General features: G+C 45.7%; 1 protein-coding gene across 2 annotated transcripts in view; it reads left to right on the forward strand.

Moving 5' to 3' along the window:
* Positions 1 to 26,273, forward strand: part of LOC122787663 (DNA topoisomerase 2-alpha-like) — a 1,447,528-nt gene that overhangs the window by 1,029,183 nt on the left and 392,072 nt on the right. For both annotated transcript variants that reach the window (XM_044054499.1, XM_044054498.1), the window contains exon 25: positions 17,278 to 17,369. In XM_044054499.1, the coding sequence (XP_043910434.1) occupies positions 17,278 to 17,369 (92 nt within the window). The remainder of the gene's footprint in view (positions 1 to 17,277; positions 17,370 to 26,273) is intronic.

Below are 26,273 nucleotides of genomic sequence, written 5' to 3' on the forward strand. Positions count from 1 at the left end.
ATTCCATGTTTGCAAAAGAAATTTCTATGGTGGGCCCAAGCATGTCAAACAAACACAGGTCTCCCATTCTGCAAGCCTCAAGCAAATCAAGCCATCACAACAGACGCCTCAGATTACGCCTGGGGGGGCGCACATGACAGACAGGTGCATTCAGGGCAAATTGTCCCAAAAGGAAAAGCACCTTCACATCAATCAGAAAGAAATGCTAGCAGTGATGAATGCAATTACAGCTTTCAAGGACCTCCTGCATCCAGGACAATTAAGAACAGACAACACCACAGTAATGTGGTACATAAACAAGGAGGAACACATTCATACCCCCTGTGCAGACTAGCCATGACACTTTGGAACTTGGCTCTGGAATGGCAAATCGAACTTCAGGCACAGTACTTGCCAGGTTTGGAAAACACGCTGGCAGACGATCTAAGCAGAAATATGACCGATCCACACGAATGGAAGTTGCATCCTCAAGTGTTTACAAAGATAATCCAAGCATGGGGGAGGCCAGACCTAGATCTCTTCGCCTCCCACAGGAATCATCAGTTGGAAAAGTTCTGTTCAAGGACCTTTCATCCAAAGGCCTAGAGAGTGGACGCCCTCTCATTCAGTTGGACAGCATGGACAGTTTATGCTTTCCCACCTCTGCCTCTTCTGCCCAAGGTACTCTTGAAAGCAAGAGCAGACAGACCGAAGATGATACTGATTGCTCCAGACTGGCCAAGACAACACTGGTACCCACTCCTGAGGAGCCTAACACATACTCCTCCCTGGTCCCTACCTCTAATGCTGCTTCTGCTGACACAGCACAGCTACAAAACTCTTCACAGTCAGCTGAAAACACTCAATCTGGCTGCATGGAAAATTCCTTAACACCACAACAGACCCTACTCCCCAAAGAGGTGCATGATATCATTTTGGAGGCCAGAAGGCCATCTACTAGAAAGGCTTACTCAGCAAAATGTAAATGGTTTTGCTCTTGGAATGAGAAAAAAGGCCAGGACCCTAGAAAACTGAATTTGCCTCTGGTATTACAGTATCTAGCTGAGCTGCTGAACAGTGGACTTTCATTTTCCTCCAGAAAAATCCATGCCTCAGCCATTTCTGCAGAATTCAACACTGATCCACCCTTATTCTCTCACCCACTCTTAAGACAGTTCCTCAGAGGGGCTAAGAATATAAGACCACCAAGGAAACAACCAATGCCAGCCTGGGATCTTAATTACATTCTAGAAAAATTAACATTACCTCCCTTTGAACCAGCTGCCTCAACAGATTTGCAATATTTGTCCTGGAAAACAGCCTTCCTTCTGGCCATTACCTCAACTCGTAGGGTTTTGGAACTACAAGCCCTCACGGCTGTGCAGCCCTTTCTCATCTTCCATCAGGACAGGGTTTCCCTTCGAACCAACCCGTCATTTATGCCTAAAGTGGTATCCAGGGTAGCTTTAAATCAAGCCATACACTTTTACCTACCTTTTACCCCAATCCTCAAAACAAAGGGGAAAGGCTGCTGCACTCCTTAGACATCCATAGACAACTATGTTATTATTTGGACAGAACAAAGCCTTTCAGGAATTCAGAACAACTTTTTGTGTCCTATGCTGTAGGAGCTCAAGGGAAGCCAGTTACCAAACGGACAATTTCAAAATGGATAGGCCACTGCATACGGGTTTTTTACTCCTATCATGGAAAATCTGTCACTACAGGCATCAGATCCCACTCCACCAGGGCCACAGCTACCTCTACAGCCTTCCTCAGAGGAGTTCCTACCAAAGATATTTTGGAGGCAGCCACTTGGAGTTCTGTGCATACCTTCACAAAACACTACCACCTGCCTTTATATTCCAAAACTAGAGCAGGCTTTGCCACTGCTGTGTTGCAGGGCATTCTGGCTCATCCCAGTTCCTCCTAGTGCCTACCACCCTGTGCGTAGCTTTGGGATTCTACCCATCTGTGATTACTGCAGCTGTATGCACGATGAACATGGTACAGTTTTGTACCTATCATAAATGTAGATGTTAGAGTACTAATACAGCTGCAGTACAGTTTTGCCTCCCTCCTTCCCCTCTTGGTAAAGGCCTAGGGCATAACCCCTCTTCATACAACATGATTGGGTTATCCTTCTATGGTATATTTGCTGGCAACTACTGATTTTTGATTATATTGCATTGCATGTATATAAATATAATTTATGTATTGCCTTCCTTCTGGGGGCACCTGACATCTGGGGCAAGAAAGACTGAAGAAAATGGCGGCGGCTGTCTTATATACCCCTGCCTCACTGACGTCAGGAAAGAAAGCGACAACAACCGACGCCGGGCATAGACTTTGGAATTCGGCTGACCGAGGACCCGCCTGATGGCAGAAAACCCATCTGTGATTACTGCAGCTGTATTAGCACTCGAACATCTACATTTATGGTAGGTACAAAACAGTACTTTTTGACTTCAGGGTGCTGTTAACTGTAAATGTGAAGTTCAATCTTGCTGTTCATTCTTCACTGTTGGGTTCAGAGCCGATCCCTCTGCTCCGACACGGCCGTTGGCAAAGCTCAAGGTTTACCATTAGCTAGACACCCAAGCCCCTTATCCTATGTTGCACTGCTGGAATTAACCCAGGTCTAATTTGCCGCGGCACGCATCTGAGGTTCCAGTTCGCTTGAGCCTTTTTTGACAATCGCTATTTGCAAGTCTTTTCAAAACTTTTTTCTCTTTTAAATAATTACTATATATATATAATCTCGCCTTGTTGTACCGGCCTCGTGTTGTGCCTAGTTTTCAGTGTGTTTTCATTATATTGCTATAGTGTGCTATTTCACATTTTAGAGTTGGCCTTCCTTTCTCAGGCCATTTAGTGTGTTTTGTTTCCAGTTTAGCCTAAGGATGGTTTTACCTTTTAGGATATATTATACTGTTGGACATTTTCTTTTTCTCGGCCATTTGTTAAATGGTGTTAGGTGTTAGTAGTGTTATCTTGACTTTCTTCTTATCTGTATATTGCTTAATATGTCTGAGGAAAAAGACAAGCACCCAGTCTGGATTCAAAAAATGTCCAGACTGCGGGCAAAAGAGGTCTCACTGATGGGTATGTTCAGTGTGTATTGTTTGGTTGCGGTGCACTTGCAGATGTCCTGTAGCATTTGCCATGCCTTTTTTTCAAGGGTTCTTTTAGAGGGGAAAAGGAAACTTGTGGACAGAGGTTTGCTGAAGCATCCTTTTACTGAAGCTTTGTCTGACCAGGATGGGGCCAGCAAGTCCTTTAAAGCATCAAAATGATCTACCGATTCCAAGGCATCTAAAACGCCTTAAGAAAGTGGAGGATTCCAGGACTTCAGCTCCACAGCTATCGGAGCCATTCCACTGTCTTGTAGCCAGTCTCTGAGAGCTGTATCTCCACTCCTTCAATCGGTACCTTTGGTGCACTTCTATAGATCTTCTGTCAGCCTCCCGGATTTGGATATGGACCGATTGGTGCAGAAGCTTATACGGGCACCAGGCCTTGCCAAATTGTCTGCTCCGACCCCAGCGTTGGAACTGAAGACCACCGTACTGGATTTGACTACTCCTCCTCTGAGCTGTACTGGATCTTCGGAGCCGGAAGGGGCCAACTTGCTGTTCGTGGAGCCTTTGGAGACCAGACCTGCCCCATTGTCATCGGTTCCATCTACTCTGACGTCCTCTGTGTCAACTGGGGATTCTACGGGCCGACACTCTCCTGTGGTCCTGGAAGGATAGTCGCACAGACTTATTTGTGCAGACTTCCTCTCGGGGCCTCTGCTTGGAGCCCACTGCCTCTGTGCGGGAGTGGATGGCGGTTCCCTCAGATGCGTCTACTCATCCGAGCCATGAGGAGAGCCTTGTACCCAAAGACATCCTCAACACCAGGTCTGGCCTCTTCTTCCCCCAAAGTGCCTGTGTCTGCTTCTGCCTCCATCGTCCAGGCAGAGACCCTGAGCCTCCAGTAGCCCCACAGTGCCCTTGCTCTTCCGAGACCTTCCCAGAGACTCCCACTGAGGAGGCCCCCAGGAAGAGATTGTGTAAGAGGAGACACTTGGACTCCTCACAGGAGACTTTGACATCTGATACTGACTTGGATGAGTCAGAAGGGTCCCCCCGATCCCCCTCTGAGGATATCTCCTTTGCGGAGATACTAGAGATCCTTAGGCAGAGGGGGTGATTGGCAGTTCAAAAGCCCTACTGAGGACGAGTCAGTTCTCCTGAAGGCATTCTTGTCTCAACCTTTCACCTTTTGGGTGTTTCTGCCCTTTGAGCTTATGCAGCTGGTCTCTCAAAGGGCGTGGGAGTCACCAGAGACCATGGAGCCTGCCCCTCTGAGGCCAAACAAGTTAATTTCTGCACACGTAGATAAAAAAAATTTTTTCCCAAGGTAGTACCTGTTAATGCCATGGTGGTGGAGGTGGCTACCAAGAAGGAAGTGTCAGACTTCCTCTACGATCCATCCTCCTAACAGAGTCCAGGAGCATGGATTATGGGAAACACATGATGTGAAAGTGTTCAATCTCGCCATTTGTTCTTACACACTAGTTCGGAGCCTATCCTCAGCTGCGAGTCGGCCGCATCACAAAGCTCTGCATCTTAGAGAAGCTCGATACCAGACTATATCCCATGATCCTCCCTGCTATCACTCAGATCTAGTTTGCCGCTGCAACAGATCGGTCGAGGAGAGCTCTGGCCAGAGAGAATTTACATTTATCGTTCAGATAGTTGTTTTTTTTTTTTGTGTGTGTGTGTATAGATACATATATATATATATATATATATATATATATATATATATATATATATTGGGCTGCAGCCTGCTTGTTCCTGTCAGGGCTCTTGGCAGTCTTTTTTTTCTACCAGTAGTTGGTATAGTGTTTTGTATATTGTGTTGCTATTAATATTTCCCCTTTTATTACCATTAACCCTTTTAGATAGATATATAACTTTCCTTTTGTTTATCTATAATATTGTTATAGTAACTGTTATAAGATTGTTGACTTGGATTTGTGTTTACCATGTCAGAGAAAGTCAAATACGGATTTAAAAGATGTCAGTGTGGACAAAAAATGTCCATCACTGACTATCGCGCTTCCTGCGTCTACTGCCTTGGCCCTCTCCATTTGCAGGAGGACTGCTCCATCTGTCATTCCTTTAGTGGGAGGGTCATGACAGAGGCGCAGGAAGCTGATTGACAGGGGCTTAAGCCTGACTTCCAGGAGGCCTTGGAGAAGTCTGACCAGAAGGGGTCGAAGACGTCGGAGCCCATGCCATCGGCTCCGAGCACTTCTTCCAGGATTCGTTCGCCGGTTCCACAGACCTCGGGGCCGGGCATCGAACGGTTATCTTTGCTTGAGCCCCAGGTCTTGGAACCGGTGTTGAAGCTTCCTCCACAGTCTATTCGATCATCTTCGGCCCCTTCGACCCGATCTTCCAGACCATTATCCGATACAGGCGTGGATCGTGTTGTACAGAAACTAATGGAAAACACGGCTCTGTCCAAGCTGGTTGCGGTTTCGTCCCAATTGGTGTCTAACCTGGAAAGCCTCCCTGTGTCTCCAACAGATCCTCCTTCGAGACTCATTCAGTCTTTGGAGCCGGGAGAAGAGGAACCGATGATAGTGGAGCCCTCTGTGCCGAAACCGTCCGTTGTGCGATGGGCACCATTGACTTTGACCCCTTCGGAGTCCGTCGGGGAGTCACGGAGCCGACTCTCTCTCCTTGGTTCCAGGACAGAGTCGTACCAAATTTTTGGTTCAGACTCTCTGGGCATCGGCGCAGATAGGTTCGGCTCCGTCCTCTGGGTCGGAGGCCACGGTTCCGGTGTCGAAGCTTCCATGTTCTTCGGAACCGGAGGAGTCCTTGGCCCGGGGCTCGGGGGCTTTTGATCTTATGAGGAAGGTATTGTCTGAACAGACAACTACTTCATCTGAGGCGTCTTCTCCTTCCCCCAAAGGGCCGCTTTCTGTTTCTGCCCCCGCAATCCACTCCAAGCGTAGGAGTCCCTTTGCCTCAGCCAGCCCCAGAGGGTGCTACCTGTTCCTCGGAGGCTTCACCAGAAGCCCCCTCTGAAGTTCTGAGGAAAAGATTGTGCAAGAGGAGGCACGTTGATTCCCCGCAGGAATCTCCTAACGTCTGACACCGATTTGGATGAGGCAGAGGGGTCCCGACAGTCCCCCTCTGAGGATGTATCATTTGCAGACGTCCTGGAGATCTTGAGACAGAGGGGTGATTGGCAGTCCCTGGCCCCCACTGAGGAAGAATCGATGTTGCTGAAGGCTTTTGGGGCTCAACCTTCTACCTCCTGGGTGACTCCGCCCTTCGATGAATTGATGTACTTAATTGCTCGAAGGGCATGGGAAACATCAGACACAGTGGAACCGGTACCTCGTAGGCCGAACAAGTTTTTGTCACTGCCTCCCAAGATAAGGCTTATCTTACTAAGGGAGTTCCGGTCGATGCTATAGTGGTAGCAGCAGCCACGAAAAAGGGAATGTCCGAGTAATCATCTGTTCATCCTCCTTATAAGGATTCTAGGACTATGGACAGATATGGGAAGCGCGTTTTCATTTCAGCGAATTTTTCCATGTGTTCGCTAAACTACTTGACACATTTTACACTACAGAGGGATCTCGTTAAGGAACTGGGAGATACCCTCCAGGGTAACACAGATGCTGCTGTCTCAGATAAGGTGACAGCACAATTTAACACCCTTACTTCAATAGCAAACTCATCCCATGAGGCTCATCTCATGTGTGGCCGAAGGATCGAGTAGAGCTGCAGCTTCAGCGATTGCTCTCCGTAGGCAATCCTGGATGCGGCTGTGCTCCTTTGCGGAAGCCTTCAAGTCTTCCTTTACCAATGCCCCTTTGATGGTGCTACTCTCTTTGGGCCCAAAGTAAAGGAGGCCAACTCGGAAGGGAAGATCCTGTCTGCTGTTGGGGTCCGTTTTTCCGCTCCAACTAGACCGTACCCCAAAGGGCAAAGAGGCGGCAGAATGTGGTTCCGTAAGACACTGGGGTCTTTCCAAGCCACACAGGGTGATGCCCCCTCCAGAGGTGGGGGGGAGAAATGGAAGATGCCGCCCGGGCGGCAGAGGGTTTCCGCAAAATCAGGGCGACAGGGATACCGTCCCTGGGAAGCCCTTCCAGCACTCCTGAATGGAGGCCCGACTGTCCTGCTCTGGAGGCAGTCGGGGGTCGCTTGGCTAAATCTTACCTCTGATTCTTGGGTAAAAAGCATAGTTACCAGAGGATACAAAATTCCCCATCTGCGAGATCCAGCAGCCATAAAAATTACAAAGCTGCTCAGAGTCATCCAGCCAGTCCCGGCGGACCAAAGAGGATCTGGAACCTTACTCAAGGTTCTTTTTATTTCCAAAAAAGACGGGACTAGAGACCGATTTTGGATCTCAGCAAACTCAACACCTTCGTAAGGAAGGAAAAGTTCCGGATGGTCACGCTACAGTCGATCCTTCCCTTCTTACAGAAGGACAATTGAATGTGCTCTATAGATCTCAAGGACGCGTACTACCACATCAAAATGGCCAGTCCGTCCAGAGATTACTTGTGCTTCTGGCTGGGAGCCAGTCATTTTCAGTTTCGAGCGCTGCCCTTTGGTCTCACCTCAGTCCCCAGGGTGTTCACCAAATGCATGGCAGTAGTGGCATCTCACTTGAGACCGCAAGGATTCAGAGTGTTTCCGTATCTAGACTGGCTCCTTACCGCCACCACCGAGCATAGTCTTGTACAGGCCAGGGACTACAGTCTACCTTTGTTCCCATTTAGGGATCTCAATCAATTTCGAAAAATCTGCCTTATCGCCCTCACAGCATATCTCATTTATCGGGGCAGATTTAGATACGAGGTTAACTCTGATAAAGCTTCCTGTAGTAAGAGCGTCAGCCCTCGGGGAACAGGTTGCACTTCTTCAGAACAGAAAAGGACCGGCCACGCTAGTGTTAAAGGTTCTAGGCATGATGGCGGCTTCTCTAATTGCAGTTCCTATGGGCAGAATGCACATGAGGATCCTGCAATGGCTGCTTTTCGCGCAATGGTCGTTCCAGCAACTACCCTTATCACACAAAATATTGATAACAGACTCTTGAAAACGGGATCTTTTATGGTGTGTGAACAGTCAGGATCTCACAATAGGTCGCCCATTTGTCCTACCCAACCCTACAGCCACAATAACCACGGACGCTTCTCTGATAGGGTGGGGGGGGACTTTTTCAGGGAAGAACAGTCCAAGGGGAATAGTGCAATCTGGAGTACAACCTGCACATCAATGTTCTGGAGTTGAGCGGTGTTTCTAGCGTTGCAACACTTCCACTCATTCTTACCTCTGGGAACAGTAGCAGTTCAGATGGACAACATGTCTGTGGTCTGGTACATAAACAAGGGGGAACCAGGTCTTGCCCATTATGCAGAGAGGCCGTGAGAATTTGGCAATGGGCAGAGTCCACGGGTCGCTTTCTAGTGGCAATGCACATCCCGGGGTCATCCAACGTCATTGCTGACAGGTTGAGCAGAGCCATCCTGTTAACTCACGAGTGGTCTCTCAAACCGCAAGTGGCGGAAAAGATTTTCTGCAGATGGGGCCAGCCTTGCTGCGATCTGTTTGCATCCCCGTTGAATGCCAAATGCAGAAGCTACTTTGCCCTACTTCCCCCTCTGGGGGGTGTCCCCAGGGACGCACTGGTGCACGATTGGACCCCGGTTCTCCTATATGCATTTCTTCCTGCCCCGTTGATGCCCAAATTTCTACAGAAAGCCAGGAATCTGGAAAGGACGATAATCCTCAAAGCGCCATTCTGGCCTCGGCGGATATGGTTCCCCTTTCTTCGAGCCCATCAGATGGAGGAGCCTTGGATTCTTGACTCGGGAGTTCTTCACCCATCCCTTCAATCCCTCAAGCTGACAGCTTGGCAGCTCTGCTTCCCTGTTTAGCCAGGTCGGATCTTTTCTCTCCTGCAGTACAACACATTCTGGTTGCCTCTCATAAAGCTTCCACCAGAGAACTTTACAGGAGCAAATGGGAACGTTTTGTATGTTGGGCGTCAGGTCAACATATAGATCCCTTGGTAGCCCCGCTACACAAAGTTTTGGAATTTTTATCCTTACTCTTTCACGAGGGGGCCTCTACTTCCACTATGAGTACAGCTGGTGGCCATATCTAACTTCCATGTTGGTGAAGGGGGCTCTTCTATTATTTCTCACATTCTTTGCAAGGCTTTTATGAAGGGAACTTTCCACCTTCGTCCACCCATTCGGGAGCCAATTTTCCCATGGAATTTGAACTTGTTGTCGCAACTGATGTTACCACCCTTCGAACCAACTTCATCCTGTCTTCCTAAAGTTCTTGTCGTGGAAGACACCTATTTCTTATTGCTGTCACTTCAGCTCGAAGAATCTCAGAGCTGCAAGCATTCAGTCAGGCCACCGAACTTGATTTTCCACCCGGACAGAGTTTCCTTGCGCACAAACCCGTCATTCCTCCCCAAGGTATGTTCTGTGTTAAATATTAACCAATCCATAGAACTTCCTACGTTTTTCAAGAATCATTCAAACAAATTGGAATATATGCTGCACAAATTGGATGTACATAGGCAAGAGATTTTACCTAGACAGGACTAAAGATCACAGGAATTCAGATCAGCTGTTAGTTTCATTTGCAGGCAACAGGAAGGGCATGGCAGTCACGAAATGTACCTTGTCTAAATGGATTTCCTATTGTATAGACTTTGTGTATTATGTTTCGAATCAGCCACTGCCTTTCAAGCCTAAGGCTCATTCTGCTAGGGCCGTTTCTACTTCCTTAGCTCATGCAGCTCGCTTACCATTGGATACGATTTGTGCAGCAGCAATGTGGGCAAGACCTCATACGTTTTATCACTCATTACAAGGTGGACAGGGCCTCTAAGGTCAAGACATCCTTTGGTTCCACTGTGCTCAGGAACGTTCTTCCATGAGTCACCCAGGGTAACGGAGCTAGGGAAGCTACCTGTGTGTAAGAACGCGAGATTGAACACTTTCACATAAAGAAGTTATGTACTTACCATAACGTTCCATGTGAAGTGTTCATCTCGCCTTTGTTCTTACATCCCCTCCCTCCTCCCCCCACCACGTTATGGAAGAACTGGTAAGACTAGTCTGGTTGGGATCCTTTTCCTCTACCGGGTTAATTGATCTGTGTAGGATGTGGTACACCACCCATATGACATTGTGTTATAGTTCTATGGTGTTCGTTGTTAGACGTGTGAGTGTGAATGTCTTAGAGCAGTTGATGGCGGACGGTCTGGTTTCTTGCAAACTAGATCTGAGGGATAGCAGGGAGGATCATGGGATATAGTCTGGTCTCGAGCTTCTCTAAGATGCAGAGATTTGTGATGCGGCCGATTCTGAGCCGAGGATCGGCTCCGAACCCGTGTAAGAACAAAGGCGAGATGAACCCTTCACATGGAACTTTATGGTGAGTGCATAACTTCTTTTTTAGTTCATCGACTTTTACACTGTTTCTGAACTATTTGACTCATTTCACCAGACTGCAGAGAGATCTCCTTAAGGAGTTAGGAGATGCTCTTCAGGGTACTGTAGCTGCAGGTGCTTCTGACAAAGTTGCCGCCCAGCTCGCTACCCTGAACTCAACTGTGAATTTGTCCATGCGTCTCATACATGCAGCTGATAGGACGAGTAGAGCAGCGGGTACAGGAGTTGAGCTAAGACAACATTCCTCAATGCGCTTGTGTTCCTTCGCGGAGCCCTTTAAGTCTTAATTTGTTAATACACTGTTTGAAGGCTCATCTCTCTTTGGGCCCAAAGTGAAGGAAACCCTTACCAGGTGTGAGCAGGAAGGAAAGACTGCTGTCAGAGTCAGTTTCTCCACCCCTACTCTGCCTTACCACAAAGGCCAACGGGGAGGGAAAATGTGGTTCTGAAAAGCCGAAGGAGCCTTTCAGGACATGTGGTCAACCCCCCCTCTAGGGGCAGAGGCACCGCCCTCGCGGCAGAGGTGGTCAGCAACACCAGGGTGACAGATCACTTCTCTGGTTAACCCTATCAGTGCTCCTGAAGGGAGACCCAACTGTCCTGCTCTGGAGGCAGTCGTGGGTCACTTGTCTTTATACCCAGATGCCTGGCAAGATGCAACAAATGACAGCTGGGTACAAAGCATTATTTCCAGAGGGTATTTCATACCATTCTTCACCCAACCTATACCCCCAAGAAGAATCCCGGACGTTCCACCCAGTTACAGGGGGAAAAGCAACTATAGAGGTCTGCAAGTTTCTAGAAAAGTCATCCAGCCAGTCCCAGTAGACTAAATAGGATTCGGAACTTACTAGAGATTCTTTTTGCTTCCAAAGAAGACAGGACTGGAGACCTATTCTGGACCTCAATAGACTCAGCCAGTTTGTAAAGAAAGAAGTTCCGAATGGTCATGCTTAAGTCGATACTTCCTTTTTTAGGGAAAGACAATTGGATGTGCTCAATAGATTTTAAGGATGCTTACTACCACACAAAAATGGCCAGGCCATCCAGAGATAATTTGCGTTTCCAGCTGGGAGCCAATAATCAGTTTCGAGCCCTGACCTTTGGTCTCACTATAGGCCCCCCAGTGTGTTCAAATGCATGGCAATGGTCACGGCTTATCTGAGGCGTCTAGGATTCTAGTTGTTTCCATACCTAGCAAATTGGCTCCTTGCCTCCACCACCAGTCATCAACTTTTTCAAGCAAAAGAATGCACTCTTGACCCTTTGCCATCACTTGGGCATTAGTCAAAGAAAAATCTGCCTTGTCGCCATCGCAGCATATTGTCTTTATAGGGGCAGAGTTAGACACTTCAACCACCACTCTACGACTAGCAGAATATGAGGGTATTGCTACTCAGTGCTAGAAGTCTAAACCACAAAATGCACTAACTCAAAGCACTCCTTAATATGGAAAACATCGATATCTGTGCAGTGACAGACCTTGGTTCAAAGCTCCAGGGAGTACCCCTGCATTTCCAGGCTATAATTCATACCGCACCTTTTGGCCACCTAACTTGGACTGAAACACTAGAGGAGGTGTGTCCATATTCATTAAGGATATCCACACCTCCAGGCTAGTTGCTCAGCATAATGCATCCAAGATTATCAAAGTGCAACTAACTCTGGGCAAGACAGGTATCCAAATTGTAGCTTGCTAGAAATCCCCCACCATGTCCCAGGATTTCAACTAATTTCTTGATACACTGGAAAATATTAGGGTACAACCCAACACCCTAATAATGGGTGATTTCAACTACCCCACCATTAACTGGGAAAACTTGTGTACCAACTCTTGTGCTCAACGTTTTGTGGAATTCATAAATTCCAATGTCTTGGATCAACTTATCCACACCCCCATCAGGGGCAGCAGTATCCTAGACCTGTTTATTACCAACATGGGCAACTGGTACTCCACACCAGAGGTCAATTCCTCATTGGTCAGATCCGACCACAAAGTAATCGCCCTAGACATCCACATCCCTCCCCCACCCCCCATTAGGGAAACCACCGTAAAATATTTCTCCAAAGCCAACTTCATGCTTAAGACAGAAGTTGCAAACTTCACGGCACCCATGCTGACTGACAATAGAGGTATGACTGCTGAATCCCACACAAATGCACTTTATAAGCACTTACGAGTGCATGGATTGATCGTGCAATCCCTAACAGAACCAAGATGCTGGTCTCCAAATAAAGCCAATCTGGTGGTCCCCTGCCATAAACTTCACACCAGAAGAAAGAAACTGTTGCAAAAAGTGTAAAATCCCATGATTGGAGAAACTCCCTTGTCAGCCTCCGTAAGCAGCTGAGATCACTCATAACATCCTCCAAAGCTAGTTACGAAAAAATTGCCACCGACTCTAAAGACAACCACAAAGCATTCTATAGCTATCAAGAATCTCAATGGCAACACTCTGATCTGCTCTGAGTTGTAACACAATGACACTAAATATACAGAACCAACTGATATTGCCAACATCCTCGCAGATAGGTTCAGTGCTAACTTTACCGCCTTCTCATCCCCTTAAGGGCCCATCTCTATACCGGAAGAATGCAAAGTCCCTTTAATCACGGCTGCACAGATAAAAAGCATACTCTCCAAAGCCAAGAACACAGCATCCATAGGACCTGACAACATCCCTGGCTGTGTTCTACATGAACTACAGAGCAAACTTGCACCCCACCTAGGTACCATGTTCAAACATAGCCTCACCTCAGGCTATGCGCCTACTGAATGGCGCACACCAACTGTTATCCCACTCCACAAAGGGGGAGCAACCACGTACCCTGGAAACTACTGCCCCATTAGCCTGGTCTGCAAGGCTATGGCTCGTATCCTCGTGGAGCTTATAAACAATGACATTGGTAATCTCCATACTCAGGACCCCACCCAGTTCGGGTTTGTAGAAGGCAGATCATGTCTCCTAAACCTGATTGCTTTGAAGCAGTCACCAAAGCCGTAGATAAGGGTAAGGTGGTTCACACAGCCTATCTAGATCTTGCCAAGGCTTACTCTGAAATTATAGATAAACGCACTGTACTAGGTATAAATCCCTATGTCACAAGATGGGTTGCCAACTGGCTCACTAACAGAACCCACACTGTGAAAGTTGCAGACTCCAAATCCAACTTCAGACCAGTGACTGGTGTAGTACCACAGGGTTCAGTCCTGGAGCCTCTCCTGTTTGGTATCTACTTCTCTGAAGTACAGGCTAACACGAAAGGTCTTAGGCTAACTAAGTTTGCAGATGACTGTAAACTAGGAGCCATAATCAAAACTCCAAATGATGTGGACATCCTACAACAGGGCCTCGCTGCGACAGATGCCTGATGTCAAAGCCATGGCCTCAAGCTCCATGCCAAAAAGTGCATTGTCGTCCCTTTTGGTAAAAACTCTGTACCCATGAACTACTACATAGGCGGTACTCTACTTAACACTGAAAGTGTGATGAGACCTTGGGACACAGGTGGACAGTAGTCTCTCCTTTGATCACATCGTCACAGTAGTCAGGAAATCCTTTTACGTGGCACATATCACAAAAGCTTTCTCGTCCAGTAAAAAAGGTCATTGTTCCCTCTACTATCACTCATTATACCCATTATAGAGTACAACGCCCCTTTTGGTATGTACCTCACGACATCTACAACAACTGTGGGAAGGTCACAGATACCTCTGAGGATTACTGGCCTCAGATGACCTACATAGACAGTCTCATAAAAACTGCAGCTTTACTTTGTCACATATCGTCTACTCCGAGGCAATCTCTGCCTAACACACAAAGCTATGTTAAGCCCAGAGCTTTTGGACATGCTCCACTTAAAGAAATCTCAATCCCTACGAGCTACAAGCTCTAGATACCTAAACCTTGTCACCACAATAAACAGAACATGCTGGAGGGATAGAGTCCTGTCCCAGAGACTTCCCGTACTCTGGAACAAACTATATGAAAGCTCCTCATTAGCACTCTTTAAGAAGAATCTTGATTGGATGGGAGATAAGAAATTCACCCTGGGGATCACTTCTGTGGCTCTGCTCGACAGTGGCACAGGAAAATAATTTTCTTGGGTGGAGAAAGCCAGGGTACCTTTTGGCTAGGCTTATGTAGACCCTATGGCCAATAGCCTAGTACTTGCATATGAACCAACCAAGAGGGTTTTTCTCCTTCACCAGCATGTCAAAGGACAGAGCACCAGCCTCGGAAGTCTTAAATATTAGGTTTGATGGCTGCAGCGGTCTTGGCCTACCTTTAGCAAGGATGCATATGCGGATTCTTCAATGGCTGCTGTTCATCCAATGGGTCGTATCAGGAACTTCCCATGAGTCATATGATTTTATTACGTACTCTTTCAAGATGGATCCCCAGTGGTGGTTGACGTCTCCATGTAACCATACGATGTCCCTTTATTCTACCCCCTCCAGTAGCCACTGTGACCACGGACGCTTCCCTGATGGGGGGCATTTTCAGGTAATTACCACCCAAGGCACATGGACGGATAAAGAATCACATCTGCATATCATTGTCCTGGAGATGAGAGCAGTACTTTCAGGGCTCCCTTCCTCTAGGGACGATTAAAGTTCACAGACATGTCTGTAGTCTGGTATTTGAGCAAGCAAGGCAGGACCAAGTCTTACCCCCTTTGCCAAGAAGCCCTCAGAGTGTGGCAGTGGGCTGTCTCCTTCCATTGCTTTCTGTTTTCAACACACATCCCGGGGAGATCCAATGTGATAGCAGACTGAGCAGGGCAATTCTGTTGCCACACGAGTGGTCCCTCAAACGAGATTGCGGACAGGATTTTCCGCAAATAGGGCCAGCCTTGTTGCGACCTTTTTTGCCAGTCACATCAACACAAAATGCAGAAGCTACTTTGCCCTGATTCCCTCTCCGGGACAACCCCTGAGACATGCACTCGTACACAATTGGCCCCTGTCGCCTCTATGCATTCCCTCCAATCCCTCTTGTGCCCAGACTTCTACAGAAAGCAATGTTGCTTTAAAGGACTATCCTCCTCATAGTCCCACATTGGCCTCGGCAGATTTGGTTCCCTTTCCTTCAGCATCTTCTATTGGAGGATCCCTGTATTATGTACCCATTTCCAGACCACCTGACACATCCGTCAGCGGACCCTCCATCCGTCATTGCAGTCACTGAAGCTCACAGCTTGGCTGCTCCAGTTGCAATCATAGTCAGGCTTCATGATCTGTCTGAGACGAGACAGATCCTCTCGTCTCAAAAGCCACCCACCAGGAGTCACCATCTTAGTAAGTGGACGATCTTTTCCATATGGGCTTCTAAGCCGAACAGTGATTCTTAAGCCCCCTTGCCATCTATTTTAGAATTCTTGATTATGATTTTTTTAATGAAGAAACTGCAGCTGCTACAGTTCGGGTCCATTTGGCTGCTATATCCAACTTTCATCTGAGTGGACGGGCTAAACATGCCCCACAAGTTGTCCATGGCCTTTCTCAAAGGGACCTTCCACATGAGGCCTCCATTGAAAATTCCTTATTCTCCTTGGAATCTAAACTTTATGCTGTCTCACATGATTCTTCCCCCATTTGAACCAGCAACATCTTGTGATCTCAAATTTTTATCATGGAAAACCATATTTCTGGTGGCTATTACTTCAGCCCGCAGAGTGTCAGAACTTCAAGCTTTATGCATCAGCCCTCCTTATTTGATTTTCCATGCTGATAAGAGTATCTCTTAGGGCAAACCCCTCTTTTTTTTTTTTTTTTTTTTTGCCCAAAGTTTGTTCTGAATCCAATATCAACCAAGTCACTGAGTTGCCAGTCTTCTTCCCTAACCATTCCAAAAAATTAGAGTGCATGCTGCACAAACTTGACATTCAGACAGCTCAGATATTATTTGGACAGAACAAAAGCTGTTAGAAAATCAGACCAGCTCTGTCTCTTTCTCTGAAGCCAGAAAAGGTAGACCGGTGGCTAGAACGCTTTTGAAATGGCTATCTGATTGCATTACTTGTTTATTCAGCTGCTAGTATGCCCTTACTGCACAAGATTAAAGCTCATTCTACCAGAGCAATTTCTACATAATCTGCATTTCAAGCCAAATTACCCCTTGATAACATTTGAGCTGCAGCCACTTGGTCTAAACCTCATACCTTTATCCCTCATTACAAAAAGTTGATGAGGCCTCCAGGGACAGGGTTTTCTTTGGGTCTACGGTCCTGAAGAATGTACTCCCATGAGCCACCCGAGATTCAGGGTGCTAGGGATGCTACCCATCAGTGAAGGATGAATGGCAAGATTGAACAACTTCACATTAAGAAGTTATGTACTCACCATACTGTTCCATGTGAGTTGTTCCATCTCGCCTTCATTCTTACGTCCCTCCCTCCATCCCCCACCTGGCTGATAGTTGACCTAGAGGCTGATCTCAGCCTGGTTATTCAATCCTTCTCTCTCTTGGGAGAGTAGTTCTCTCACAGGGATATGTTACACGCAGCAAACAAGATCTAAGGTAATTCCAGCAGTGCATCATGGGATAAAGGGGCTTGGTCTCGAGCTACTGGAAAACCTTGAGCTTTGGTAACAGCCGTGTCCAAGGATCGGCTCCGAACCCATCCGTGAAGAATGAATGTGAGATGGAGCAACTCACATGGAACGTTATGGTGAGTACATAACTTATTCTGCTCATCAGTGTTGCATTGTTTTCTTCTGAAGTTAAAGTAATGCTTTTCCTGTTTATCTATACGTGTTCATTAATTTATACTTTTTATTCTTGTAGAAAACAAGCCAAAGAAGGAACTGATTCAAATTCTAATTGATAGGGGCTATGACTCTGACCCTGTTAAAGCCTGGAAAGAAGCACAGACAAAGGTAATACTTTCCAGTTAAATGCTGGACCAGAATTTTTTATCTTCTGTGAGGGACTTCTCCACCCATTTGTTATTGTCCAATTGTTTTTCATGCAACTGTTGTACAGAAAGTATTTCATGGTAAAGGTTATTTCATCCAGCATTTCTTGTCTGTCTGACACTTTCATGATACATTTGTTTAATTTGGTAGCCTGGATAATGGCACTGATCCAAATAGAGCTATTTCAGTCTCAGCCTTGACCAGTATAAATGACAATAGTAAAGTTAAAAAGCAATATGAATACAATGTGTTTTGAGTACAGTAGATTTTAGGGGATGGAATGTATGAGTTGATGGGAAGAATGGAGATGTAAAAGAAAGCAGTGGTGAAGGATGGGTTAATTTTGGGGGGGGGGGTTTACAATGGCCATTTTTCAGATATCTGACATGATTTAGATTTGGGCAGAGGTAAATGTGAAGGGGTACTATAAAGTCTTTACATAGAAATAAGAACCATTGAAGATTGTCAGGACCAGCAGGTGAGTCTGTTAAAGTAGTTGTACTAGGTGTTTAGCTTTGATTGCTTTGAATTGGGAAAGTGGCAGTGTAGAAGGGAAAGGAGTTGAGGCTGAAATCGGCTGTGAGGTGAGGAGTGGGTGTTGGCTAAATTAGTGCAATCTGTCAAGCAGTTGATTTCTACCCAGAACTTTTCAGATGAGTTGAGAGGGGATAACTGTTACTTTCCCATAATGACTTGTCACCTGATTACTTATTTAGCTAGATTTCTTTACTTGTGTAGTGGTTGAGGATAGGTTTTTCCAGGTATGCCAGGCATTATTCCTGAGACTAAAGAAGCAATTGAGTTTGTGTGCCAGCCATTTATTTTTAGGAAGTTTATAGACGTGTGATTTTTAGAAGAGTGAATCCAAAGGGTTATAGTGGTAAGGGTCTCGGTAGAAAGAATAGGAGACCAGTCTAAATAGGCTAGAGTTGTCTTTAGCTTGGGAATGTTGGATCAGGATTTGTTCCGGAATGTCAGGGAGGGATTTTGTTTGTGCTGAGACTGAAGCACATTGGACAGTAGTCACTGAAGGAAGGGGTGTATGAGAATTTGAGAAATGTCTTGGTAGCTTCACGAAATGAGTCTAAGTTCCAGTTTGATCTGGTGCGTTTAGTGACAGAACGGTTTTAAATTTGGCTAAGGAGGCAGGAAAAGTGAGGTACGCTTCAGCAAGATGAATAGGGAACTTATTAGAGGGCGCACAAGGTAGCCAGTTAGGAAGCGGATCTGAGGTAATGTTAACTTTGAGCGAAGCGCTGAATATTTAAATCAAAATTAAAAAGCAGTAGTATTCCAACACCAGGTTTAGAGCCAAGTTTTACAAGATAATAGCTGCACCTAAGGAAGAAGTTTTGGATAGAAGAATGAGGCTGTCTGAGCCAAAATTCTTTTATAGGTATGAGTTTGGGGTGGTGGAGGGTAAGAAAAAGCTGTTTAGTTGGTCCAGTATTCATAGCCAATGTTGTATTGATTCTTGGCTCTTTCTGTCATGAAGCCCACAACCAGCCTGATATCCAGAGATTTGGCCATCCCTAGCTGATTGAAATCCAAGGGCCAACTTGGTTTAAAAATTTTAATGTTTAAAAAAGGTTAATTGCTTGAAATGTGAGGGGAGCAAATGTATCCATATGAAAATTTTAATTCTTGTCTTTTTTGGGCTTCAACACATTTTCATTTGTCTGTTCTAAATTCTGAATGAAGACCCATAAATTCAGGGACTAAAGTTCTAGCCATTCAAATGGAGTCCTTGGTTTCAGTTCCCATCTTGTGTCTGCAAACCTTGGCTTCTGCCAGCGTCATTCTTAAAAACACAAAGGCAAAAAAATGCAAGGAAAGACTGAAAATGTTGACGAAACATCAACCCATGCTAACGAGTCTACCAACTATTCAAGTGAGACTCCTTTGCAGTTCCTTGGTATGGCAAGTTCTCGACCCAAAATCTCTGGCACACCCCCTTGGGGGTTGTATTATGGTTGCAGGCATTTCATTTGCTTTCATAGCTTTAGCAGTACTAGGGTCTGAGGTCGCTCTTTAGGCTTCAGCTTCCAAAATGTGTGTTGAGGGTACAGAGGGACTGACGCCTTGTCTTCAGTCATGGAATCCCTGTCTGAGTTAGTCTACCACATGCTCAGGTTATCTTGATAAAGTAGATGCTTAAACTAAAGTGTAGGCAGCCTTCCTCTGTCTCAGCCCTCTGCCACTCCAACTCTGGTCAAAGTCCAGGACCTCGTAAAAAAGAGTTTATGGCCTTCATGAAACCAAGGAAGCAGAGCCTCACACTACCCCTAAAAATCTCCCTCTCTAAAATGTATAAGGATGTGGCTATTGGAGAATCTGATTTATCAGGCCGTGTAGAGTTGTCTTTTCTGAGTACCTGCAACCCCAACCATATCCTGACTTTAGTCTCTGATGCCCTCTTCTGCCTCTCCTCCAGAGGATCTGAACTGTGGGGATACCCTTCGTAATGGGAAAACAATTCTCAAGGCTCAAACCGGTTTTATGGAACTGCTGTTTGCAATCACCCAGAGCACTGACTATCTCTTCAGTGTATATGGTGCTTTCTGATGTCTCTGAAGATGTATCTTTGCACCCTGATTCTCTCCCACCTGCACCCAGGTAGCCTCATGAGTTTGAGTGCTTGACTTGTACAAGCACCTTTTACAAGCGTTGTAAAGCTGACCCTTCAGTAGTCTCTACAGAATCTGCTAAAGGGGTACCTAAGGAGGCAACCAGACATCCCTTCCCAATGTCAGGGAAAGTCTATTAGACAGATTTATGGCAAAAAAGGTATATAGCTCTGCTACCCCCTGTGCATGAGGGTGCTTAATTGCAAAGTACCTGAAGTCCCTAAAAGTCCAAATCATAAATAAGGCAGGGACTTTTGCTGGTAGAACCTTGTCTAACCAAATTCAGGAGATAGAGCAGCCTTTAAGTCCCCAAGCACTCCTTTAAATTGTGGGTGTGACTCATTGGATGCATCATACAGAGCAGCTGCCACAGGCCGTCATTCGCAGGTATGCATGGCTCAGAACTCTAACCTCAGACCTTGCCATGGCTGAATTTCTGGATGATCCACTAGACAAAATTCCTTTTTTGGACCCCCAACTGGAAAGGTTTTTGAGAAACTGGAAAAGAGTGAAGTAAATACTGTGAATAAATTCTACTCTTCCGAACTGTAGCATTTCTCTACACAGGATAAAGGATGGGCCGACCCATGCTGTTTGAACCAGACAGTCTAGCTGGCCGCAACCTGAGCAAACCACCAGGAAACTGTAAATAGCTTACCAAGCACACTGACCAACTATGGCTGTTCCTGGCGTTTGAACCCACAACCCCTGTACACCATTTCCTCCAACCCTGTAGCAGAAAGACTCCTTGCATCATTGGAAGCAGTGGGTCGTCATAGAAAAGGGTTATTCCATCCAGAGCAATTCCTTCCGTTTCTTGGCATGGCAAGACCCCCCCCCCAAAAAAAAAAAAGTCACTTGCCACCTCTCTTGGAGCTAATACAACCAGGATCCATCCAGCCTGTTCCTCTAGGTTAGGATGAAAAATGTTGTTAAAGGATTTTTTTTAGTCTCAAGAAAAGGTACCTGGAGATCTATCTTGGAAATGTCAGGTCTAGACAAGTTTCTTGATGTAGCAAAATTCAAAATGCAAGTTTTACAAAAACAACTTCCCATGATCTTCCAAATATGCCTGTATGGTAACTCTATACTAAGGGATGTTTGGCTCCATGTCCCTATTGCAGAGTAGCAGGAAATGCCAGTGTTTTATGTCAGCAGGCTTGCACTACCTATTCTGTGCTATACCATTTTGTCTACTTCTAGAGTCTTCACCAAATGCTTAGCTTCTCTTGTAGCCTGTTGCAGATCCATAGGGGTTCATATTTACTCTTACCTGGACAACGGTCTCATTCATGGAAAATCCATAGCAGAGACCCTTAAAGCTTTGCAAATCACAAGAGTGCTTCCAAAATGTAGGTTTCACCCTATACCTCCATATGTTGCAAACTCTTCCTCAGACACTTCTTTATGGAGGTTGTCAGATTCTGTGCAACAAAGCTTTGCTTCTCCAGCACACAGTATCTTGCTTGGCCAGCTTGCTGCCAAAACAAATTTCAGCAAGGAAATTTCTAAGGCTACTGGGTTACATGGCATTCTCATAATGCCCATTGTAAAGCTACACACAAGAACTTCATTGGTTTTTAAATTCTTGGTAATAGCATTCTTAACGGCTAGAAGCTCTCCTGCCTCTTTTACCATAATGACTCCATTTTAGGCATGGAAGTACACAATTCGGGTGCAAATGTCTCTGCTAGATTTAGATAAGACCATCACCACAGACTGTTCAGATAGTCTCTGGTACTCTCCTAGACCCCATGAAGGTGCAGGGCATGTGGATACCAGATCAGAAGAAACTGCATATAAACCAAGAGTTACCAGTCTACCTGGCCATGAAAGCCTTTCAGTTTACTTCCATGGACCTTGCCGGTTTGGATACAGTAACAGTGATGTGGAACACAAGTAAGGGGACACCCTTTCCTTGCAACAAAGATGTGGCTGTTGGCAGAATAACTACAACAGACTCTTCTAGAATCCTACATTCTAGGACAGAAAAATAACCTGGCAGTGTCTTTAATACGGGATCGTCTAGATGGATGCTGGAGAGAGATTTTCCTGGACTTAACCTTGAAGTGGGGTGTTCCCTCAATAGATCTTGGCCTCTCACCAAAGTAGAGAACTTCAGACAGTCTGCTCCAGAATGCAACAGAGAGGGACATGGAAAATAGTTGATTTCTCATTCAAATGGACCAACCTGTTACTATACGCCTTTCCATATTTACCTCCGATTCCTAGTGTCCTGATAAGCTAGCATGATTCTCATTTCCCCCTTCTGGCCGAGAACACTGGATGTTCTTTGGGTTTCACTATTGCAGTCTTTACATTTGGGTGATCTGCTGGCAGGTTGCCCTCAGTTGGCCTGAATAATAAAGTCTTGGGTTTCACTATTGCAGTCTTTACATTTGGGTGATCTGCTGGCAGGTTGCCCTCAGTTGGCCTGAATAATAAAGTCTTGGGCTCTGTGTCTGTTGCTGTCTCCTCTTCCATGACGTCAGATCGTCAGGGTTAGAAAACATGCAGCAGACACCATCTTATTCAGTCTTTCTGGACGCGTGGTGCTGAAAGCAGAAGCAGTTCGCAAGTGCCAGTCGGCAGACTCCTGAAATTTTCGCATTCGAGTTTCGGAACCGAAGTCTTCAATTAAAGCTAAGTACCTCATTGGGGAAACTTTTTCTTGCTCCTTATCAATGTCAGTAAAAGTTAATAATTGCATTACTTGTGGGAAGCAAATACCTCCAGGATTTTCATTTGTACTGTATTCCTTGCCTAGGCCCAGATCATAACGTGCCTTGCTGTCGGTTTTGTGCTAGATTTAACCAACGCACTTAAGCGTCTGTATATTTTTGCTGCAAAATATTTTGTATCCAGATTTAATTACCCTGAAATGTCAGATAGCAATCAGACTACCGGAGTTCACAAAGAACGCAAAGAAAGTCTGTCTAGGTCCAAAACGGACTAAGCTAAGCCAGTCACCGGTTCGCCGGTACTCAGTGAGGTGCTTTCGCAGCCCCTGATACCCACTACTTTGAGTCACGGGCCTCTACCGAGACCCATGCGGAGTCAGAGATTCTCAGAGTATTGAACCCACTGATGTCTCTCCCTTGGATGGGTCTGGAGCCGCTGAGCAGGCACCGTCGTCTGATGGTGTTTTCAGGCCTCATTTTTATATAAAGCAGACGCCCGCTTCAAAAACAATCAAAAACTGACGCATGAGCCACATGCTCAGGCCCCTATGCTTAAAAAAATATCAAAATGGCTGAGGATTTAATTACCTTGATCAGGGGTTCCCAACCCCCCTGCTAAGAGGCCTAGGCAAGACACTGATTAGGAATCTTCAGATCAGGTTTCTATTTCTCCTGATCAGGAATTTTCTATACCACCCTATGAGGATTCAGATGCAGAAGAATCTATCCCATCTGCATCTCCTCCTGAGGATTATTCTTTTGGAGAAACCTTGCATACTTTAAGGGAGCATTTTCAATGGGAGAGTCAGGATTTCTCTGAATCAAAAAAGAGGTGTAGGGATTTCTTTCTTCCTCAGCATAGGCCTTTGGCAATATCTCCTGTATTAGATATTGTGTTTTCAGAATCAAGTATGGCTCCTGATTCCCTACCTCTGGCTCCTAGTAAGCCAGACAGATATTAGAGGATTCCTGACTCCCACAAATTTCTATTCAAATATTTGCTGCTGATCCTGAAGTTCTCACAGGGTCCCAAAGGGTGTAAAGGCCTTTACAACCCAAAATCCTACCCCCTCTGATAGAGATTCCAGGGCACTGGATAGATGGGGAAAGAATGTTTATATGTCTGCAACCTTGGCCTTAAACTGCCAGTTTCATATGCTTAAATATCAACAGCATGTTATGGGCCTATTGAAACAGAAAATGTTGATTTCTGATTGTGTACAAAATACAGAATTACAGGAATTATTTCATGCAGCAGAACAGGTTAGAAAGCATACTTTGCAATGTGGTTTTGATTCCTTGGAGGCCTCTTGTAGGGCCGCAGTTACAGGATTTGTGATAAGAAGACATGCCTGACTCAGGGAGCAAAAGCTGCCTGATCATGTTAAAGCTAAATTGTTGGATGCCCCTTTACAGCATGAATCTGTTTGGTAATGAGGCAGAAGAGGTTTTAAAGAAAATCAAAGACTAAGCTAAAATCTTTGCAAACTGCAAAAGATTTCTTAGAAGTGCAGCCTCCCAGATTCAGTAGGCACTGGCCTACTAAAAATCAGTCCTTTCTGTTGTCCAACAGAGCCTCTCAAGGCAAATCCAGGTGTTCAAAAGGCGATAGATACCAATCACGGGGTTCTTACAGGTCAAAGCAATGGGGTACCTCCACCTCCAAATCTGGAGGGAACAAAGCACAACCCTACAGTAAGCAGTCTCAAGGACTTCCCTCTACCATCACCAAGCACTTATCTTTTGGCAGCCCCCTTGGGGGGAACTTTAGCACTTCATGCTCAAAATTGGCAGTTAATTACCCAGGACAAGTGGGTATTAAACATAGTATCCCAGGGATACCGATTTAATTTCCATACTTTGCCAATTCCAAACGGTTGGCCAGATCTGCCATAAAATCAGTGGGCAGAGGCTCAAACAAGTTACGTCCCTCATGGATATGGGGGCTATTCAGCCAGTACCAGAACAGGGAAAAGGACAAGGTTTTTATTCAAGGCTGTTCCTGGTACCCACAAAAGACCATGCCTGGCATCCAGTACTGGACTTACCGATTTTGAACACGTTACTGGACATTCCAAAATGCTAACTTTACAACAGCTACTGCCTATGCTGGGCGAGAACACTTGGTTAGTGACTCAAGATTTAAAAGGCATACCTGCATATCCCAATAAGGGAATCTTGGCAGAAGATACCTCCGGTTCAAGGCAGGTTTTATGCATTACCAATTCTCTGCACTGCCCTTTGGTTTATCTACTGCGCCCAGGGTCTTTACAAAGTGCCTGCCACCAGTTATTGCATTTTGCAGACAAAGAAGCATACAAATTTATCCTTACTTGGACAACTGTCTCATTCAAGCAGAAAACAAGGACATTCTTCAGCATCTGGCGTTTGTAAAAAGGCTTCTAACATGCCTAGGGTACACAATAAACGAAAATAAATCACAGCTGGTACAGTCTCAGAAAAAAATTACATTCCTGGGTGCAAGCTTGAATACAACTGCCCAGATGGATTGCCTTACACCAGACAAAGGCATCTGACTATATACTTCAAATAGATGGCAACAAAAACCCAGTTATCTGCAAGACAAATTCTGCAGGCTTTGCGGTTCATGGCATCCTGCATTCTACTAATTCCATATGCAAGACTGCATATGAGGGAACTTCAATGGTACCTAAAAAGTTTATGGAGTCAACATTCACAGTCTGGAAACAATGATTCCTCTCATTCCCTGCCTACAACAGGAGTTTCTTTTGTGGACAGAGACATGCCATCAAAACAAGGGACTGTCATTCACTCTATCCCCTGCCACCCAAACCCTAACTACAGACTCATCAGACTATGCTTGGGGGACCCACCTGGCGGGGAGATGCATTCAGGGCATATGGAGCCCAAACCAAATGCATCTGCATATCAACCAAAAAGATATGCTAGCTGTTCAAAATGCCCTGACAGCCTTCGAAGACTTACTTCATCCAGGACAACTACTGATAAAGATGGACAACACCACGGTTATGTGGTACATAAACAAGCAGGAGGATACACATTCCTACCCCCTTTGCAGACTAGCCATGGCATTGTGGAACACAGCCTTGACTTACCAAGTACAGCTTCAAGCTCAATACTCTTGACAGACCTAAGCAGAAATCTTGTGGACCCGCACGAGTGGAAACTGGATCCACAAGTCTAAAGCATGGTAGCACAGGGGGGAGCCCAGACAAGTCTATTTGCCTCCCCCAAAATTATCAACTGGAGAAATTTTGCACAGGGACTTATCACAGACTAGCATGGAAAGTGGATGCCCTATCCTTAAGTTGGAAAAACCTATCAGTCTACGCCTTTCCCCCTCTGCCTCTTCTCTCCAAGGTGTTCCTAAAGGTCAGACAGGAAAAATCAAAAATGATCCTAATTGCTCTGGACTGGCCTCGCAAGCACTAGTACCCAATTCTAAGGAATGTCTCCACTCCCTCCATGGAACTTGCCTCAAATACCTCATCTACTGTCTCAGCAGAACAATCAAATTATGCACACTCCAATCTAAACTCTGAACTTTGCAGCAT

The sequence above is a fragment of the Protopterus annectens genome, chromosome 13.part0 (assembly GCF_019279795.1).
Source record: "Protopterus annectens isolate FY-2018-M chromosome 13.part0, PAN1.0, whole genome shotgun sequence".
In the NCBI taxonomy this organism is placed as follows: Eukaryota; Metazoa; Chordata; order Ceratodontiformes; family Protopteridae; genus Protopterus; species Protopterus annectens.